The following is a 15,885-nucleotide window of genomic DNA, read 5'->3' on the forward strand; positions in this document are numbered from 1 at the left end:
TGTCAGCGATGTTGTTTGTGTCATCACCTTGGGTAACACTTGCAAGCAGATGAGAAACAACGCCTTGAACCATACGAAATGCAAGCGGGTCGCAATCATAATTTTCGACTTTCGATTTAATTCTCTTTCTTTTGGGTTTTCAAATTTTCACTAATCGAACTCAATACTCGCTATACTAGCAACACCTTTAAGTGACCAAAGCTGTCAACCGCTTCAAATACGAATTCACTTCACAATGTTGCAACTTCGCGTTTTCAAACGAGTGTGTTTTGGCGCGCGCGTGCCAAACCGAATGATTGCGAAAACGAGTGCTTGACTTGCTTTGAAACTTTAAGTTTTGCGCCGAGCAGTGTCCACTTCAGTTGTAAAACCACAACTGAGCGCTGATTGTGGCACAGCGGCAAAGCATGCCACCAGTCTATACATGTATGTATGTATGCAAGAAAGTGGTCCTCCGTACGAGCTGTACGAAGGACGAGTGTGAATGGCGTGTGTGCCGATTGCCGAACGGAAGTTGTAGAAAAGAAGCAAAATACAACCAACTGATAGTTCCACCACAAGTGAAGTTTCGCACAAACACACACATACAAGCATCCAACGGCAACTGGCTGTGTGCCGCTAGCTGAATGGGTAATCGTCTACGGCTTTCGGTTTTACACGCAGCAATGCGACTCTTTTGCGTCTAAACTAGGCTAATATTACGTACGTTTATATGCACTGTGGTTCATTTCCACTTCCGCTAGAAATTAAGGCCAACAAATGCCGTCAAATGGCAGCGGCAACGGAGTGTACGAGCGTAACTGCGAAATCGGCGAATTCGCATTATGGAGATGCCAACGCACACACAGAGGCACTGTACTACACCACAAGCTGGATGTCTTCACTTTCGTTTCGTTCGCTTGGCGGGAATTGCTCTCCGACCGAGGCATAATTTCATTTGCGGCTAAGTACTTGGCTGCTTGGCTGCTAAATTGAGTCTCCGCCGCTGCCTTGGTTGAGCTCTGCATCGACTGGAGACCGTGCTACGAAACAAAGTGGGCAAACATCTCGGCTGATGTGAATTTATGCGCGGCAAAAAAGTGACTTCCGTTTCGCGGTCGAATCGGAAGCGGAGACAGTTGTTAGTTATGTTTTAGCTGCTTTGAGGCAGATTTTATAGCCAATAAGTGAGTAAATGAACAGAAGAGAATGGAATAGTGTTTTATATGTAATAATATAATTAGAGAAGAGAAAGTTACGCAGCCAAACAGTGGACGTCAACGGCTTCTTGTCGTAGTAGGGCCTCCGAAATATTCCTTAAAATGTTTTTTTTTAGAAGAGCCTCATTCAACATTATTTTAGGTTATGTTGTGTGTCGGGCTAAGCAATTAAGCTTAAGCAGCATTAAATGGCACTGAAGTCACTTTGGAGGTTTGAAGTCGACCAAAAGTGTCAACTAAAAGTATCATACTTCGATGTAATGCTTCTTTCAGTACAAGAAGTAGGCAAAATTTTACGTCAAGTATCTGTTGATGTTGCACCGCAAAGGATTAATTACAACTTTTCTATTGCTTGCATATAAGAGAGGTAAGTTCACTTGCATTTGGGAGTGCGGGCTTATGATAATGGTAGTTCACAAGTAGAACGAGTTGTTAAAACTCATTTAAGGATATATAATATATAATTATGTTAAAAAACAAGTACAACTCACCATTGTTCTTAAAGAATTTACCCCACTCATCAGCGGTAAGCACGGGGCGTGGAGACTCCTTCCGCAAGCCGATTCTTTCGAGCGCAATTATTTTCTCTTTGAAAAAGAGAGGGAAGATGATACATTAAGAGTATATAATATATATAATTTAACTACTTCCGTAAAAGTATTATTTTAGTATTTTATTTTCTAATATTTTTTTTTTTTTGTTATTTGCCTTTTCTTTAAACATTTACCTGTTGTCAATTCATTTCCGATCGCTGGCACAAGTTGATCATCGACTTCATTATGTATAAATTTGTATTTGCCGCGAAATCCTTTGGCTGTGCGATTTGAACTGGCGTTGAATTCGATTAGCAAATCGGGACCGGAACTAATTATGCGTCGCGTGGGCGGCGCATCGCAAATGACATCAATTACGGCATTCATATTGGCCGATTCAGAGTCGAAAATTGTCAGTTTATCCATGCTGCAGCTGAATACGGTGTGAATGTGAAAAATATTTTTAATTTTTATTTTTAGTGAAATGTTGTGTAATAATTATAAATTTACGAATTAAAGTGGTCTTATGTGTGCTCTCTTTAAGGCACTGTAAATTAGATCTAAATATATTACATTATATTTACCTGTTGTCCTTTTTGGGTAAATGCAATTCTTCAAAGACTACTTCAACACGACTTTCTGGGCTGTGAATAAAAATTTTTGTAATTTGAATATAAAAGTACTATATAAAAAGTAATTATCTGGAGCACATAGAGCAATGTTCATAGAATAGAGATTTATCATTTTCTTTCTCATTTACCTTAACTGAAATTGAAAAGTACTAGATTTAATTCATTCAACAATTCAAAAATGTTCAAATAATATTTATAAACTTCGAAACATTCTTGTGAGAATATGAGTAGAAGTAAAGTAACCTTCCTTAAGGATCTTGATATCTTATTTATCAGGTGATCTTAAAGAATTCATTATTATTCATTTTTAACTCAAACTGTACTCGTAAGTATCACTTTATAGAGTTATATAAAGATCATATTTTCCGGCATCCCACAATCATATAATATATTAATTTGGAATTTTTTTGTATTGTCTAAAAAGATTGTTCTCAAGTTAGAACAAAATTATCACACCTATTGCGAGTGTCGACGGGCAGCACATAATCGATTACTGAGCGATTATCGACTATAAGTGCTGTCGTAAGGGTCGATCTCTCGCTTAACCATCGATACAGATATTTCTCAGTCTTTAGAAAGTTTTGAATTTTGTCGATCCAATTACACAATAGAAAATTTAAATATAATCGACTCAATCGATTGGTGTTTATTATACTGCCAGTCGACACTCGCAATAGAGGTGTATGTGCCTATATTTCTATTTTATATAACTCTAATTAATTGACCATACCATACGATAACTATTTACTAAATTTAGTTCATTTACTTCGTCTCTCACTGTCTTCTTCTTCTTACCGGCCAATAAATTTGTAGGCGCATTTGATGTGTGCCGGATACTTTGCTGGAAAACGAGGCGAATGAAAGTATTGCCAAATTTCGAAGCTCTCCGGTTTTGCATTGGGATCGGCAAAGAAGTAATAATCACAATATGAGCCGGGTATTAGACGTCCGTCATTTTGAAAATGTTCTAAATTAATGATGATGTTAAAAAAGAAAAAAATAAATGAAAATAACAATTAGTTGTCGAAATATGAAGCTGAATATTCAGTATTGAAAACAATATTATAATGGTAGTTCTAGAACAGTGCTATCTACTTTTAGTTTAGTTCTGGAGGCCTCAAAATTTAAAATAAACAACTGAATTTATTTTAAATGAGTTTTCTTATTAAAAATACACAATTGTTTTGAGCTGTACTTGTTTTTAGAATGATCAAAATTATTTACGAATATATTTTATTTTTTTATTCTTCGCTATTTGTTTTCTGAGGTACCTCCAGGCGTATGAGTAACTTTTTTTTATATAAAAGTAGGTATTTAATTTTAGTTGATTTTAAACGAATTCTTTAATTAGCCTAATTAAATTAGCTAAAGCCAGTGAATTCAAATTGGTAACATTTCGAGACTGGATCTAAAATTAAAAATTTATATTTTTTGTGTATTTAAGGAGCTAATTATTTAATTTTAGGTAGCACAAATTCCAATCAGCTATTATATATTTATAAACCACTTAATTATACGGGATATATTAATCACAGCCTAACCGAAGTGGATTTAAAAATGTTAATTAGGAAATATTTAGTTATAATTGGTTTCAGCGGTGCAGTGTACACACATCAATGGCAAATCAATAAAAATCATGAAATATAAAAATAAAATAAATATGAAAATTCCAATGCAAATTACCCTTCTTCAAGAATCGATACTCTCCGGTTATATTGAGCAGCCAATTTTTCAGAGCAACATCGCCACCACCAGCAACATTTCGCAGCGTTTGTTCGCCTTGTAGTTGCTGTTGCTGTTGTTGTTGTTGTTGCGGTTGGTTAAAACGTACGCGAATGCCGAATATTTTGCCCGCACTATAAATAAACTCATTGCCACGTAAATCAGCGACAGCGGCGGCTGCCGAATTATTGGCAGCAATAACCGTTAAATGAGCATGGTTGGCAATGCTGCTCGCAGACGACACTGGCTGCTTCGACATGTGGCTGGCGTTAACGGGACTCTGTGTCGTCGTCGTCGCTGCTTTCTGTTTGACTGCGGCGGCGGCGGCCACGGCAGTGGGTGGCATGGTGTGCTTGGCCTTTGTTGTCATTGTTGCTGCAACACTACCGTTAGCCACCAATGCTGTGGCAGGCGTTGTAGCTGCTAATGCTGACACACTGGGCGCTGTGACAGTGGTGCGATTGCAAATAACATAATCCGGATTAGTCGAGTTCTCGATGACGGGCTCCCGCAGGAACGGAAATATTTCAATGTACTCCGAACAGCTGAAAACGGAATGGTAACGGAAGTGCGCCAAGCGTTTGCCAAGCAAGCAGATGTGTGGCGTAGCAGCATGCGAAGCAAAAGCAACAAAAGCGGCAGTGGCAATAATTGTAGCGTGGCAAAAGGCGAGCGCAGCCAGTCAGCGGTAGCGACAGTAGTGGGTAACGGTGGAGGACGGCGGCAGACATTGGTGGCGATGGCGGTGAACGCGCAAATAAATGCATGAAATGAAATTGAGTTTGAAAATTTATTAGTCATTGGTGGACTTGGTCATGCGAGGCATATGCGGCGGCGAGGCATGCAGAGCGGTTAAAAATAAAAACGCCAAACGTTTAAAACGCTCACAGCGCATTTGAGTCTGCGTGTCTTCGAACACACCACTTTTGATTTATTGTATTTTCAAACAGAAAAATTCGAGTTTTTAGAGAGCAGAAAAAAGAATAGAATTTGCGCAATAAAAATGTCACTTTACATGGTATTCACAATAAAATATCGGACACCACACACCCAAACATACAATTATGTATGTATTCGAGTGCGGTGTGTTTGTGTTGCTATGTGGTTGTGGTTATGGTTGCTATGGATGAGCTAGAAAACTGTAATAAATATTGTTATAGCTTTATGTGTATGTGTGTTTCATTCCTCCGTTGCACGTGGCTTTCCCTTTCGCAAGCCGGACAGGATGCGACAGAAGGCCGGGTAGTCAATCATAGTAGGCTCCTCCAGAGTCTTAGCTTTGACGATCGGTGCATACTTCAGCGCTTCGTTGGCCTCGGCAGTCGTCATGACATCGCCGTAGTTGGTTAGCTCCTCATATATTCTGCAATTCAATTCAATCGAAATTATGAATTATTAAATAAGCTGATTTATTGGAAATTCTTTCGTTCTAAAGTACTTAATACGTAATTACATCAATCTTTAATAATTCCGCATTAGATCCTTTGAGTTTTGAGTTCAGCTCTTATTAATCTCCCATGTTCTTAAACAAAAGAACGGCGCTCACCTTTTTTTGAAAGGAAGTATACGATAAGTGTCTTTGACTCAATTCCAAAATGTTCGATACAATCCAAAAAACTTCAAGAGCTAAAACTAAGTTATCCACTTGGAAAGTCTTTTTGTTTTAGAAAATATAGAGAGTGGTCCCGAGATCCAACATAATTTGAGAGCGATGTTGGCTCAATTCCAATAAAGATGATTTAAAATAGTAAGACTCTTAATTTTGAAGATAGGACCTACGGTCTAACTTATTGAGTATATTTTATAATCTAGTTAAGTGTATTTTTTTACCCGTTTGGTTTTCAAATAGGCAATACCTTTTCGGAGTTGGTCTTTTGGACAGCTGTTTCTTGATTCACACGCAGTTTGGTTTGCCATTATACAATGCACAGTCTTATTTTGAAGCAACGATAATTGCCGACAAACGGTCCCAATTGCTTTAATTGGTCGAAAATTGGGGCTCTCGGCTGGAATTTATTCGAGCTAGTTGCGTCGATCAACATTAAATAGTACGCGTTTTATTTTTTCATGACAACCATATGTCTTAAAAATATACCATTTACTTACTTCTTCTCCTCTATTTTTCCCGTTCCATAATCATCCCACTTGCTCCAAGCCTCCAACAGCACATCCTCCGGATCCAACTCAACGGTGCGGTGACTCATTAATTCTATGAAAGCTTCGTAATCCAAAGGATCCTTTGCCTGTGCGGAAATTTATATTTTCATATTTATTTTTTTTAACACTCAACACTTTTAATCACTAATTGAACACTTTTCTTTTACACAGATTACACATCTGAAGCTTATTCTTCTTTATTCTTATTATTTTTTCTTATTCACCTCCTTCAACATCTCCTCGATCAGCTCGTCGGGTGTGTCTGTGCCGAGCGCGGTGAAGGTGAAGCGTAAATCATCCTTCGAAATCAGGCCATCGCTGTCCAAATCGAGAAGCACAAATACTTCTTTCAATTCGGCCAGCTTGCGTATATCCAAATCCTTCATTGCTTCCAGGTCATCGGCAGCCACTTCATCGGGGGCCCGATAGTTGCCTTTGGTAACGGGTTTCTTATAGGTGGGATTGAAGATTTCATTGATGGCAGCCATTGCTTCAGACTCCACTTTCGGTGGGCTCGGAGGACGCACGATGGACGCCTTACGGGCAGCACTGGCGCGACGACGTCGCTGCGCACCGAAAATCGAAAATAAAATTAAATTTGTTGTAATTTATGGCACTGCATATGCTTTGTACCTGCTCCATTTCATCGACGGAAAATGTGATAGGATCACCCATTTCGGCGCTGCAGTAAGCGTAAGACTTGAGTCTACTGAGACTTTTCAAACTAATTCACTTTATTTTTATAGATTTAACACATTAATCCTTTCTCTGCTTGTAAAGGATTCACACACTCTTTTATATTGTAAAACACTCGCGACACCTAGTTGAGGACCTAAGTTTCCTTGAACGTTCGTGCGCCCGCTTTGCTAATCGTTAACTGAAAATTCGTTTGTGGTTTCGGTTCGAATTTATTGACGAATTGGAAGAGAATTATTTATTTATTAGAAATATTTTTTGTTTTACTTTTTGTGAAAAAAGAGTCTAAGATTCTTCTGCTCTGGCAAACGCACTTGAGTCAGCAGAACGCGTCGCGTTTTCTTTCGCTGTTCGTACTTGTATTTTTAGCTTGATTTCCGCCAAACTGTGCACTATGGTACTTCTCCACAGCAAGTCAATTTTGAATTACAACCCCGCTGCTAATGGCCGATTTCTAATAGCTAATGACCATCCACTACCTGGCTCGCTTGATTTTGTCGCGTCGACGCAATTGAGTTTGCGAAAATGTCATTGCGATGTCCGCCTGCACAAAGTTCTCATAGAAAATGCATGTATCACCTATAAATGCACACACATCTGTAACTGTATTGGTGGATATGTATAGCTTTGAAATAGCCTATATGAGATACAAATCCGCCACAGTATCGGCGAGGGCGGCGCTTTGGCCATGCAACAAATTACAAATTATTTTCATTTTGCTACGATTCATTGCATTTTAAGGAAAATAAAAAGAATATTATTCATTTATTATTATTATTCGCTACAAAGTCTAAAACAAAAGGTTTCAACAGGGATTAGAAATATGGTGATAATGAGTATTTATTTAATGATTACCAAGTACATTACCTTTGAGAAGTGAATATTTTTATTTTAAGAAGATCTATCATTATTATATACGTTTCAATGAGCTAGTAAAAAAGGAAAAGTAATCCTAAAGTAATGATTATTATACTGTTAGCTTGACATATCATTTTTACATAATATAATTGTACTACATTAGGTTAATAAGATAAAATTAAAATAAAGTAAAAAATAAACATGCAAATCAAAGTAATTAAGTAATTTCATTAAAATGAAAAATAATCAAATAGTTACATTACTTTTCATGATTACTGAACAAAAGTTAAAGTTTTCTTCCATAATTCCCACCAAAGTCGTTTTAACTCCGATAATTTCAAGATTGCCATTAAAAGTAATGATTATTAATTGTAATGATTCTCTTACTTCTACTTTACATATCATCTGTACATATTTTAACTGTACTAAATTAGGTCAACAAAGGTAATTAAGTAATTTCATTGCAATAAAAAATTAATCAAGTAGTAATTACATTACTTTTAATGATTACTTCATCTAAATTTAACATCTTCCATAATTCCCGCCAAAAAATCGCTTTCTCCGATATTTTCAAGGTAAAAGCGAACTTAAAAGCTCAGCAGCTAATTGAATTATATGTAAACAGCGTTCCATGCTCAATAAGGCACCGCACCACTGATTGTTTGATGACCTCCCACAGCTGTGGCACACGCTTGTTCAATAAATTCATTCCCATAAAAATTTCGCAAACATTCGAATTGACAGATTGATTTATGCCAATGATGTGTGACAAAAACACAACTCTTTATGTTTGAATGAAAACGGATTCAATTTAGAAGGAAAATGCGGCACTTATTTATGTGGATTTTATTATGGAATAGTGGCAGCAAGAAGTGCATATGTCGAGTGTTTGCGAATTGAATGTAGGAAATACAAGCAACAACATTGTCTGCCACCTTCCACCTGCCACCCACCCACCGACAATTTGGAAGGCCGCTAGTTGCATTGACAAGTTGCAACATTGCGTTAATTTAAATGTTGCATGTAGCAATATACTACGTATGCACAAGTGCTGCTGCTGCCACAATGCCGACTCGCGACAACCTTGCTGCCTCGTTCACCATTGGGCGAACGCATACATGGGGTATGCAACGCCACCGCCTTGCCGCGCAAAGTGGCACTGCCACATTTGGTTATCGTTTTGTGGCTGCGTTCGTTGTTCATGCCAACAAATTTCTGTTTACATTAATAATTTCGATAAATACCCAACGATATCAACACATATCACGGCTTTGCGATTTTTATTTGCCACTTTTTGTGCGTGGAATTTTCACAGGAATTTTCGAATTTCTGAATTTTCTTCTATTCTTCGCATTCAGGCATTCAGTATTCGCACAAATTTATGTAGTTACATCCACATAGGTAATTTATTTAATTGGCAGATGTTGGATTTTGCGTTGCACTTATTTTGATATACATATTTATTTTATAACGGGTGTTTGTAGAATTCTCATTGCTACAGTTGAAGGAATAATATTGAATCAAAATTTTAGTTATTTTTAATCAGTTTGAGATCTTTGGTGGATGACTTATGCTTAGAGACTAATATAAAATAGTCTCGAGGTTGCGAGGGTCTATCTCGATGGTGTCTTTGAGTTGTATGGTGTATGTTTTATAACTGGAGATTCTGAAGTGTATTCCCAGAAAGAGGCTCCAGCATGGAAGTCTCGGAATTTGTAACTCAGTACGTCGTAGACGACAAATATTTCATATCCTTAACATTTTTACTATAGTCAAATGCGTTTTAGAATGACTCTACGTCTGGGATCTGAGCTTGTATGCTTTAGGACACCCATCAAGCCAACCCCACCATCTCTCTGCCTCCGATCCGAGTTGGATCAGTCGAGGTCGACAACGACGTCGTTGGACAACGACCACTACCTGTGCGACTGCGAGATCGTATTGCCCTAAGGTGGATCGCAGGAGTTCTATTGCGCTATTTGCTCTTATCAATATTCAGGATGGCTGGCGCTACATGCCTTGAGGCTAAATATCCTGACGAATATGAATTACCAAAGTTGCGTGGAAGAAGTGGAGATTGAGACATCGGAACACTTTCTCCTTCATTGTCCAGCTTTTGCTAGACTGCGCCTGAAACTTCTTGACCAGACTAACTCAGAGAACCAGTTGAACCTTCTCGAATACAAATCAGTTGCCTGTACAAATTCTTAAAAAACTCAAAGCGCTTTGTCGTCACTTGAATGTCGCTGGCATTAATTTTAAAGAGTTTTTCGGCATTACAAAGGACTGGGAATTCAAGTTGTATCTCCTGTGGCACAGGGATTCGCCATTTAACCTAAACTAACCTAACCTAACCCATAAACGGTTCGGAGGCTATTCTTGCACTTAGTGGATCAAATTAAAGAGCGTAGATTTTAGCAGAGTGAAAAGCTTAACATCACCTCACTCTTTTGACTATTTCACCGTAGCCAGTTCCGGTTGAACTCCATTTAATTCTTCACATATGAAACACTTCGGAATAATTATAAAAGCACATGTTGCACACATCACAAATTCACCTGCTACTCACATATTTCGGCAAACAAGTTCGGATTTTTTCAAACTGTCGACATTACACTTTACCGTAAACACAATACCGTTAGAGAAATATGGCGCGCTATAACTTTGAACGTGTTGGGAGTAAAACGTAAAATCTGTAAGTCTTGCCAAACAAAATCCGCATGCCCGCCAAAGTATTTGACAGCTACTGCGTTGCACGTGCCGCACACACGCACTTGACTTACCCGGCGGCCAGCTGCAGCGTCTGGAAGCGCAGCGCGACCAACTCATCATTGCCGCCCGCGATGAAAATCAAGTAACAATCATTCTTGACGCCGCGCAAAGTGCTGCCGTTAATGGCGATGCTGCCCCAATTGCTCGTATTGCGTTCCGTGGCGTACATACACGAGCACTCTGTTGAGTTGCGTGGCAGTTAACAATGGATAAATAAAAGAAAGAAAGATGGAAGAGAGATCATTGTGACGCGAGTTAATTAATGTGATTGCTTTGTTGGCCAAGTAAACGGCCACGCTGCGGCACACCGACCTAACCATAATTCTTTTTGCAACAATGCGGCAAACTCCTGACAAATGCTCGCGCAAAGGAGGGCCAACAGCAACGCGTTGCACACAAATCTTCTCGGCGTTGCAGGCGGCATTCCGCGCGGATTGTGGAAGGTCACGTTCGCCGCAATGCAATGGAGCGTTAGTAAACCGTTAAGAGGTGTTCAAGTACTCGGCACTCGCACAACGCGTCGGTCACGTGTTTAGCGCTAACCGGTTACGTGCCGCGATAACAAAGAAAAGCAAAGGCGCAGGTTGTTGCGCTTGTGGCACTGACTTATTAACTTTTGTTATTGCGGAGCGAAAAGCGCGCGAAAGGTGGACCACACGTGCTAATGGCCAAGAGGAGACTGCGAGCACGGCCAACTGGAGCCCAACGCTGATGCTGCGTTGTGAAGCCATTATAGCGGTGGCCTGCGGCATAAGCGGAGCGGAAAAATTTCCATGGTCCATTTCTACGAGCATTCTATTCTTATCCTGTTGACAGCTTTCACGGCAACCAACTTCGGCTTCAGCTTCTAGCGACTGCGATAGCCGAGAAACAGTTTAAAGCTAGTGATTGTAGCACCACTTGCCACTGTGTGGAGGGGTGTTCGGTGTTATCGTTTGCCCAAAACGGAAACGACAACTCTGCAGCCTGTCCGCACCTCCCCACAGCCTCCCATTGGCCAGACAATTTGCGGCAGGTATACCCGGCATACACACATACATGCATCACATGCCACATGTGAGCTCTGTGTATCAATGCTTGGCCAGTGTGTCGCCTTGTCAACATAGTAAAATGTATGGAGGAACGGGTGGTTTAATAAAAATAGCTCCACTTCGTGGTGTTACTTCTGTACAAACCTCAATGCGCTATGGAAATTACCTACTTATACATATATGTATGCAGTGTTGTTGCCGATGCTTGTAACCTAATTTAGTTTTTTATGTGTGGAAAATATGAAAGAATATCAACTGTATCACCGACAACCACAAAAACAATTAAGTTGACACAATTAGTGACACGTTAAAAAGAAGATAGAACAATAAACACATACAGACTGACATACGTATATATTTCCTCAGTAGGGTTACAAATAATATTTACAATAGAGATCACATGACTCGACATACGGATAGGCTATATCAGTACCAGATGATCAATCCTAACTTTCTCTCTGTTATTGGTACCGCTAACTACGTCTCCTCCTATTGGTGGAAAAAAAAATTATTTCGCCTCCGAACATTTAGTGGATTTAACTTTTTTGTAGTGAGCATATAAATTATAAATTATTAGCTTCCATTGTCCTTTGTGACAAAATACTCCTAACGCATCGCCCAGACCCTTATTAATCGACAAAGCGCTTGAATTCTATTATATAGTTCTTAAGGTGGTTGAGGGTGTGTCTACCGAGGAGTTTTAACCTTAGTCTGATAATTGCTGAACATTGAAGGAGGAAGTGCTTGGGTGATTCCTCTTCGCCTTCCTCCAAGCAGCTTTGGCAACTAGTGTCTGGCTTGATCCCTAAGTGTGTATATCACTCGAAAAGATATTTTTTCGTAACATATATTTCGTGTTATCGGTTTTTAGGATCTCTGGAATGGAAAGGCGTCACAAAGATAGAACCAATCGCAACAGCGATTAAGCTCGCAAGATTTTTACTAAAGCAATTACTATTGAAGCAATTTCGATTGGGATCTGAGTCGGTTTCGAACAATGCATGTATTACATATGTGAGAATAAATAGTGTAGAAGTCGTGCATTTCGAAATTAATTTCATTTTTCTTGAGAGGAGACCCTAAAGTGAGGTTAGATCAAGAGCTTATATATTTTAAGACCCGTCAACAAATTTTTACAACGTCTGTGTTGCATTTGGAGGCGCGAAAGGTATTCGAATACATAAGAGACAAAAGGGATGATGAAATTCCTTGGACAGTAAATGTGATTTTCATGAAAATAATTCACTAATTTTAAAAAACAAAAAATATTAGTAGCTATTTTAAGCTTGACCGCATCCAAAGGCGTCATTCAGCAGTTCAATACAGCTCACATGGAGAATCTAATTTTTGTTCTAAATTATTTATTAGTGCCTCAGGGAAACTAAAAAAATCAATTGTAGTGTGTAATTTTAGAATGATTTTGATGCTATTAACACATATGTATATACAACGTAATAAAAACACAACACACATGATATTCTGTTTGTAGTTCAGTTAGCCGCGTCCAACAATGTCGCAGCTACATTGAGGGTGAGTGCCATTGCTTTAAACCAGTTAAGTTTATTTTTAGCCATGGGCTGTGGGTGTGATTTTTCGGAAACACCTACATTTACTTAGACGCTTTCGCTCACAAATTAAGCATTCATTTGATTCCTGCTGAAAGGCAATACAAGCTTAATACAACGGGTCACTCGCGGCTAGTAAATATTTGAGTATGTTACTGAAGATTATTTCGTTTTATTGATTGCTTAAGTTTATGGACTCGAACTCACATTTATTTGTACTTGTAAATGTTTGTACGTCATGTTGCTTCATAATTCATTTTTATTTCAATTTTAAGAACTTCTAGACAACCATATTGCTTTGTGCTTTCTCACTACTGGGGTGCTTTTTATTTTTACTAAGAATTTTAAATTGAACTACTACAAGTAACTGAATAAGAGATGTGGGGTATATTTCTGCTTTCATGGTAATACAAAATTTCTTCATTTTCATCTAACAACATTTTCGACAATAATTAAAATTTACAAATTAATGTAATTCTTGAATATTGTTTTTCTTAGCTTTGTACTAATAATCTAAATTAATTTTAAAATATATTTTTTTACCACGAAAACAGCAAAATATCCCACATTTACATTATTTGACAACAACAAAATGTTTAATCAACTTTCAAATTAAGGGATCTCTGTTTTTGCTCGAAACATGTCGGCCAAGACAACGGCCTTGCTGCCATTTATTTCCTAGTTGGAAAGAAGAAGAAGACAATATATGATTAATTGAGTACTTTATTAATTAACCACTTGATTCATTAAGTACTTTATTAATTAAGTTCACTGGTCTTACCTCATAACCGTAGGGCGTCATGTAGTCCTTGCAGCGACGCAACCAATGCTTAACCCGATTGTAGGCGTCCACATCGAAACCAAAAGCTTCACATTGCGAAACGGTAACCAACAAGGTGAGATCGGCAATCGTAAAGTGATCTGTTGCCGCGAATTCATGACCCTTCAAAGCGCTATTGAACCAATCGAAAGCTTCGGCTAAACGCGGTTTTTTCGATTCATCTAGAGGAGCACTCCAGAGTACAGTAGGTAACTGAAATTGAAACATGTGATAATATAACAATCTCTGAGTTTTCATAACTAAAATATACAAATTGTGAGCGCGATAAATTCAGAATTCATAACACTATGCGACAAAATCGACTTTTTTTCTGAGTATTGGAACAAACTAATTTTTTTCAGGAGATTGAGTCATAAGTAAAAAATTATCTTCTCCAATATTCGAAGTTTATCTCCAAAGTGTCCTGGAATTAATAATAATTTTTTTAAGTTCTTTTTTTGACCTTCGAAAACAATTTTTTCGATTTTGGAGACTAATTTCGAAAATCGGAGAATACACCTATTTACTTATGTCTTAATCTATCGAAAAATATTAGTTTGGGTCCTATACCCAGCCGGTGTACAGTGGAATCGATAATTTTAGACTGTCCTAACATTTTAAATTTTAGGACTCTCTCAACATACTATGAGTCTACTCACATAATAGTCAAACATGCGCGCATACAGTGTGCCCAAATCAAAGTGAATTCGCTGATCGACCAAAGCACGAACTCGCACATCTGTCGGGTAGAGTGTATCGTCTTTGGCATAAGCTGCGGCTAGATATTGTAAAATGGCGCGACTAAAAATTCAAAACCACAACAAAAATAACAAGACATTTTAATGAATTAATTTTATTTCTCTCACCTCTCCCACAACACAAGCCCCTCATCGTTGATCGTCGGTATGCAGTGTTGCGGATTTAATTGCAGAAATTCCGGTTTCAATTGATCCCCAGCCAAGACATTGACGATCTTCAAATCGAAATCAATGTTCAGCATTTTGCCCAACAACAAGACGGCGCGACATGGCGGACTCGGCGGTAGATAGTAGAGCGTCGGAGACATCTTGGCGCCACCTCTGCTCAAAACACAATAAACAAATTCTTTAACGATATGCGCGGTCTCATCGAGCATTGTGCAAGTGAAATGGCGGATTTCAAAATATTTTCCTTTGCAATAAAACAAGTGGGCTCCACATTGCCAATGATTGTAGACTACTGTTATTGTTGACCGACTGACTAAATGTTTAGTGTGCGCCTAGTAGTTATTGCCGTCAATGCGAGGCCAAATGCGCGAATCAAATATTAACAACAACAGCAACAACAAATACAATAGTCAACAATTACAACGGAAATCGATTTGAATGGAATTCATAATTAAACGGCATTTCAAACAACACTTAACTGGATTTTTACCGACCAAGTTGCCCGACGCGTAGCTGTGTCAGTATGTAAGGGTTCACACATTAAAAGATAATCTAAACAAATACGGTGAATTGACGTTTGTAATCAAAACAAATAAAAAGTTCGTCTTTAGCACACTCGCAACACTGGCCGGTGAATTCAGCAAACTTGACTTTGACCTTCATTACAAAATAAAATATTTACCAATTGACTTGTCAATGCTTCAAAGCGCACATATTCGCCAGGAATAGTTGTTTTCAAATCCTTGTAAAATTTATGCGTATCCAACTTACCTCAATTGATGCACGAGATTGTGTGGCACAACAGCGACCGCGTCGATGCAATTACCCAGCGTGAAGTGTGCAACGGCAACGCGTCCGTTTAGACTGATTGTCCTTTGCGGGATTTACGCGTTTTCGCCTCCACTTACCTTATATATGTATGTGATGTTAATAATTGTGTGCCTTAATTGGTTCTGTTAACCGTCTATAACTGG

At 38.5% G+C, this 15,885-nt stretch overlaps 3 protein-coding genes across 4 annotated transcripts in view; all 3 read right to left on the bottom strand.

The window, feature by feature from the left end:
- Positions 1-11,189, bottom strand: part of LOC105219305 (uncharacterized) — a 35,515-nt gene extending 24,326 nt beyond the window's left edge. The window contains exons 1-7 of the mRNA XM_011195352.3: positions 10,882-11,189; positions 10,581-10,749; positions 4,048-4,631; positions 3,160-3,331; positions 2,317-2,376; positions 1,927-2,165; positions 1,691-1,786 (exon numbers count right to left, since the gene is read on the bottom strand). Coding sequence (XP_011193654.2) covers positions 1,691-1,786; positions 1,927-2,165; positions 2,317-2,376; positions 3,160-3,331; positions 4,048-4,631; positions 10,581-10,749; positions 10,882-10,993 — 1,432 coding nt within the window. The 5' untranslated portion in view covers positions 10,994-11,189. The remainder of the gene's footprint in view (positions 1-1,690; positions 1,787-1,926; positions 2,166-2,316; positions 2,377-3,159; positions 3,332-4,047; positions 4,632-10,580; positions 10,750-10,881) is intronic.
- Positions 4,961-7,162, bottom strand: LOC105219290 (myosin regulatory light chain LC-2, mantle muscle). Its single transcript, XM_011195332.3, has 4 exons — positions 6,877-7,162; positions 6,468-6,809; positions 6,193-6,329; positions 4,961-5,449 (listed from the first exon to the last, which is right to left on the bottom strand). Exons 1-4 carry the CDS (start codon positions 6,916-6,918, stop codon positions 5,266-5,268), a joined length of 705 nt encoding a protein of 234 aa, XP_011193634.1. The 5' UTR covers positions 6,919-7,162; the 3' UTR covers positions 4,961-5,265.
- Positions 11,190-13,392: 2,203 nt separating the features above from the next.
- On the bottom strand, positions 13,393-15,865 carry LOC105219250 (glutathione S-transferase D7). 2 transcript variants are annotated; one of them, XM_011195271.3, is made up of 5 exons: positions 15,683-15,865; positions 14,852-15,064; positions 14,645-14,786; positions 13,947-14,198; positions 13,393-13,843 (listed from the first exon to the last, which is right to left on the bottom strand). In XM_011195271.3, exons 2-5 carry the CDS (start codon positions 15,049-15,051, stop codon positions 13,778-13,780), a joined length of 660 nt encoding a protein of 219 aa, XP_011193573.2. In that variant the 5' UTR covers positions 15,052-15,064; positions 15,683-15,865; the 3' UTR covers positions 13,393-13,777. The 2 variants fall into 2 exon arrangements, with proteins under 2 accessions (XP_011193573.2, XP_011193566.2); XM_011195264.3 differs by lacking the exon at positions 15,683-15,865 and having other exon boundaries at positions 14,852-15,212.
- Positions 15,866-15,885: the final 20 nt, after the last annotated feature.

The sequence above is a fragment of the Zeugodacus cucurbitae genome, chromosome 2 (assembly GCF_028554725.1).
Source record: "Zeugodacus cucurbitae isolate PBARC_wt_2022May chromosome 2, idZeuCucr1.2, whole genome shotgun sequence".
Lineage (NCBI taxonomy): Eukaryota > Metazoa > Arthropoda > Insecta > Diptera > Tephritidae > Zeugodacus > Zeugodacus cucurbitae.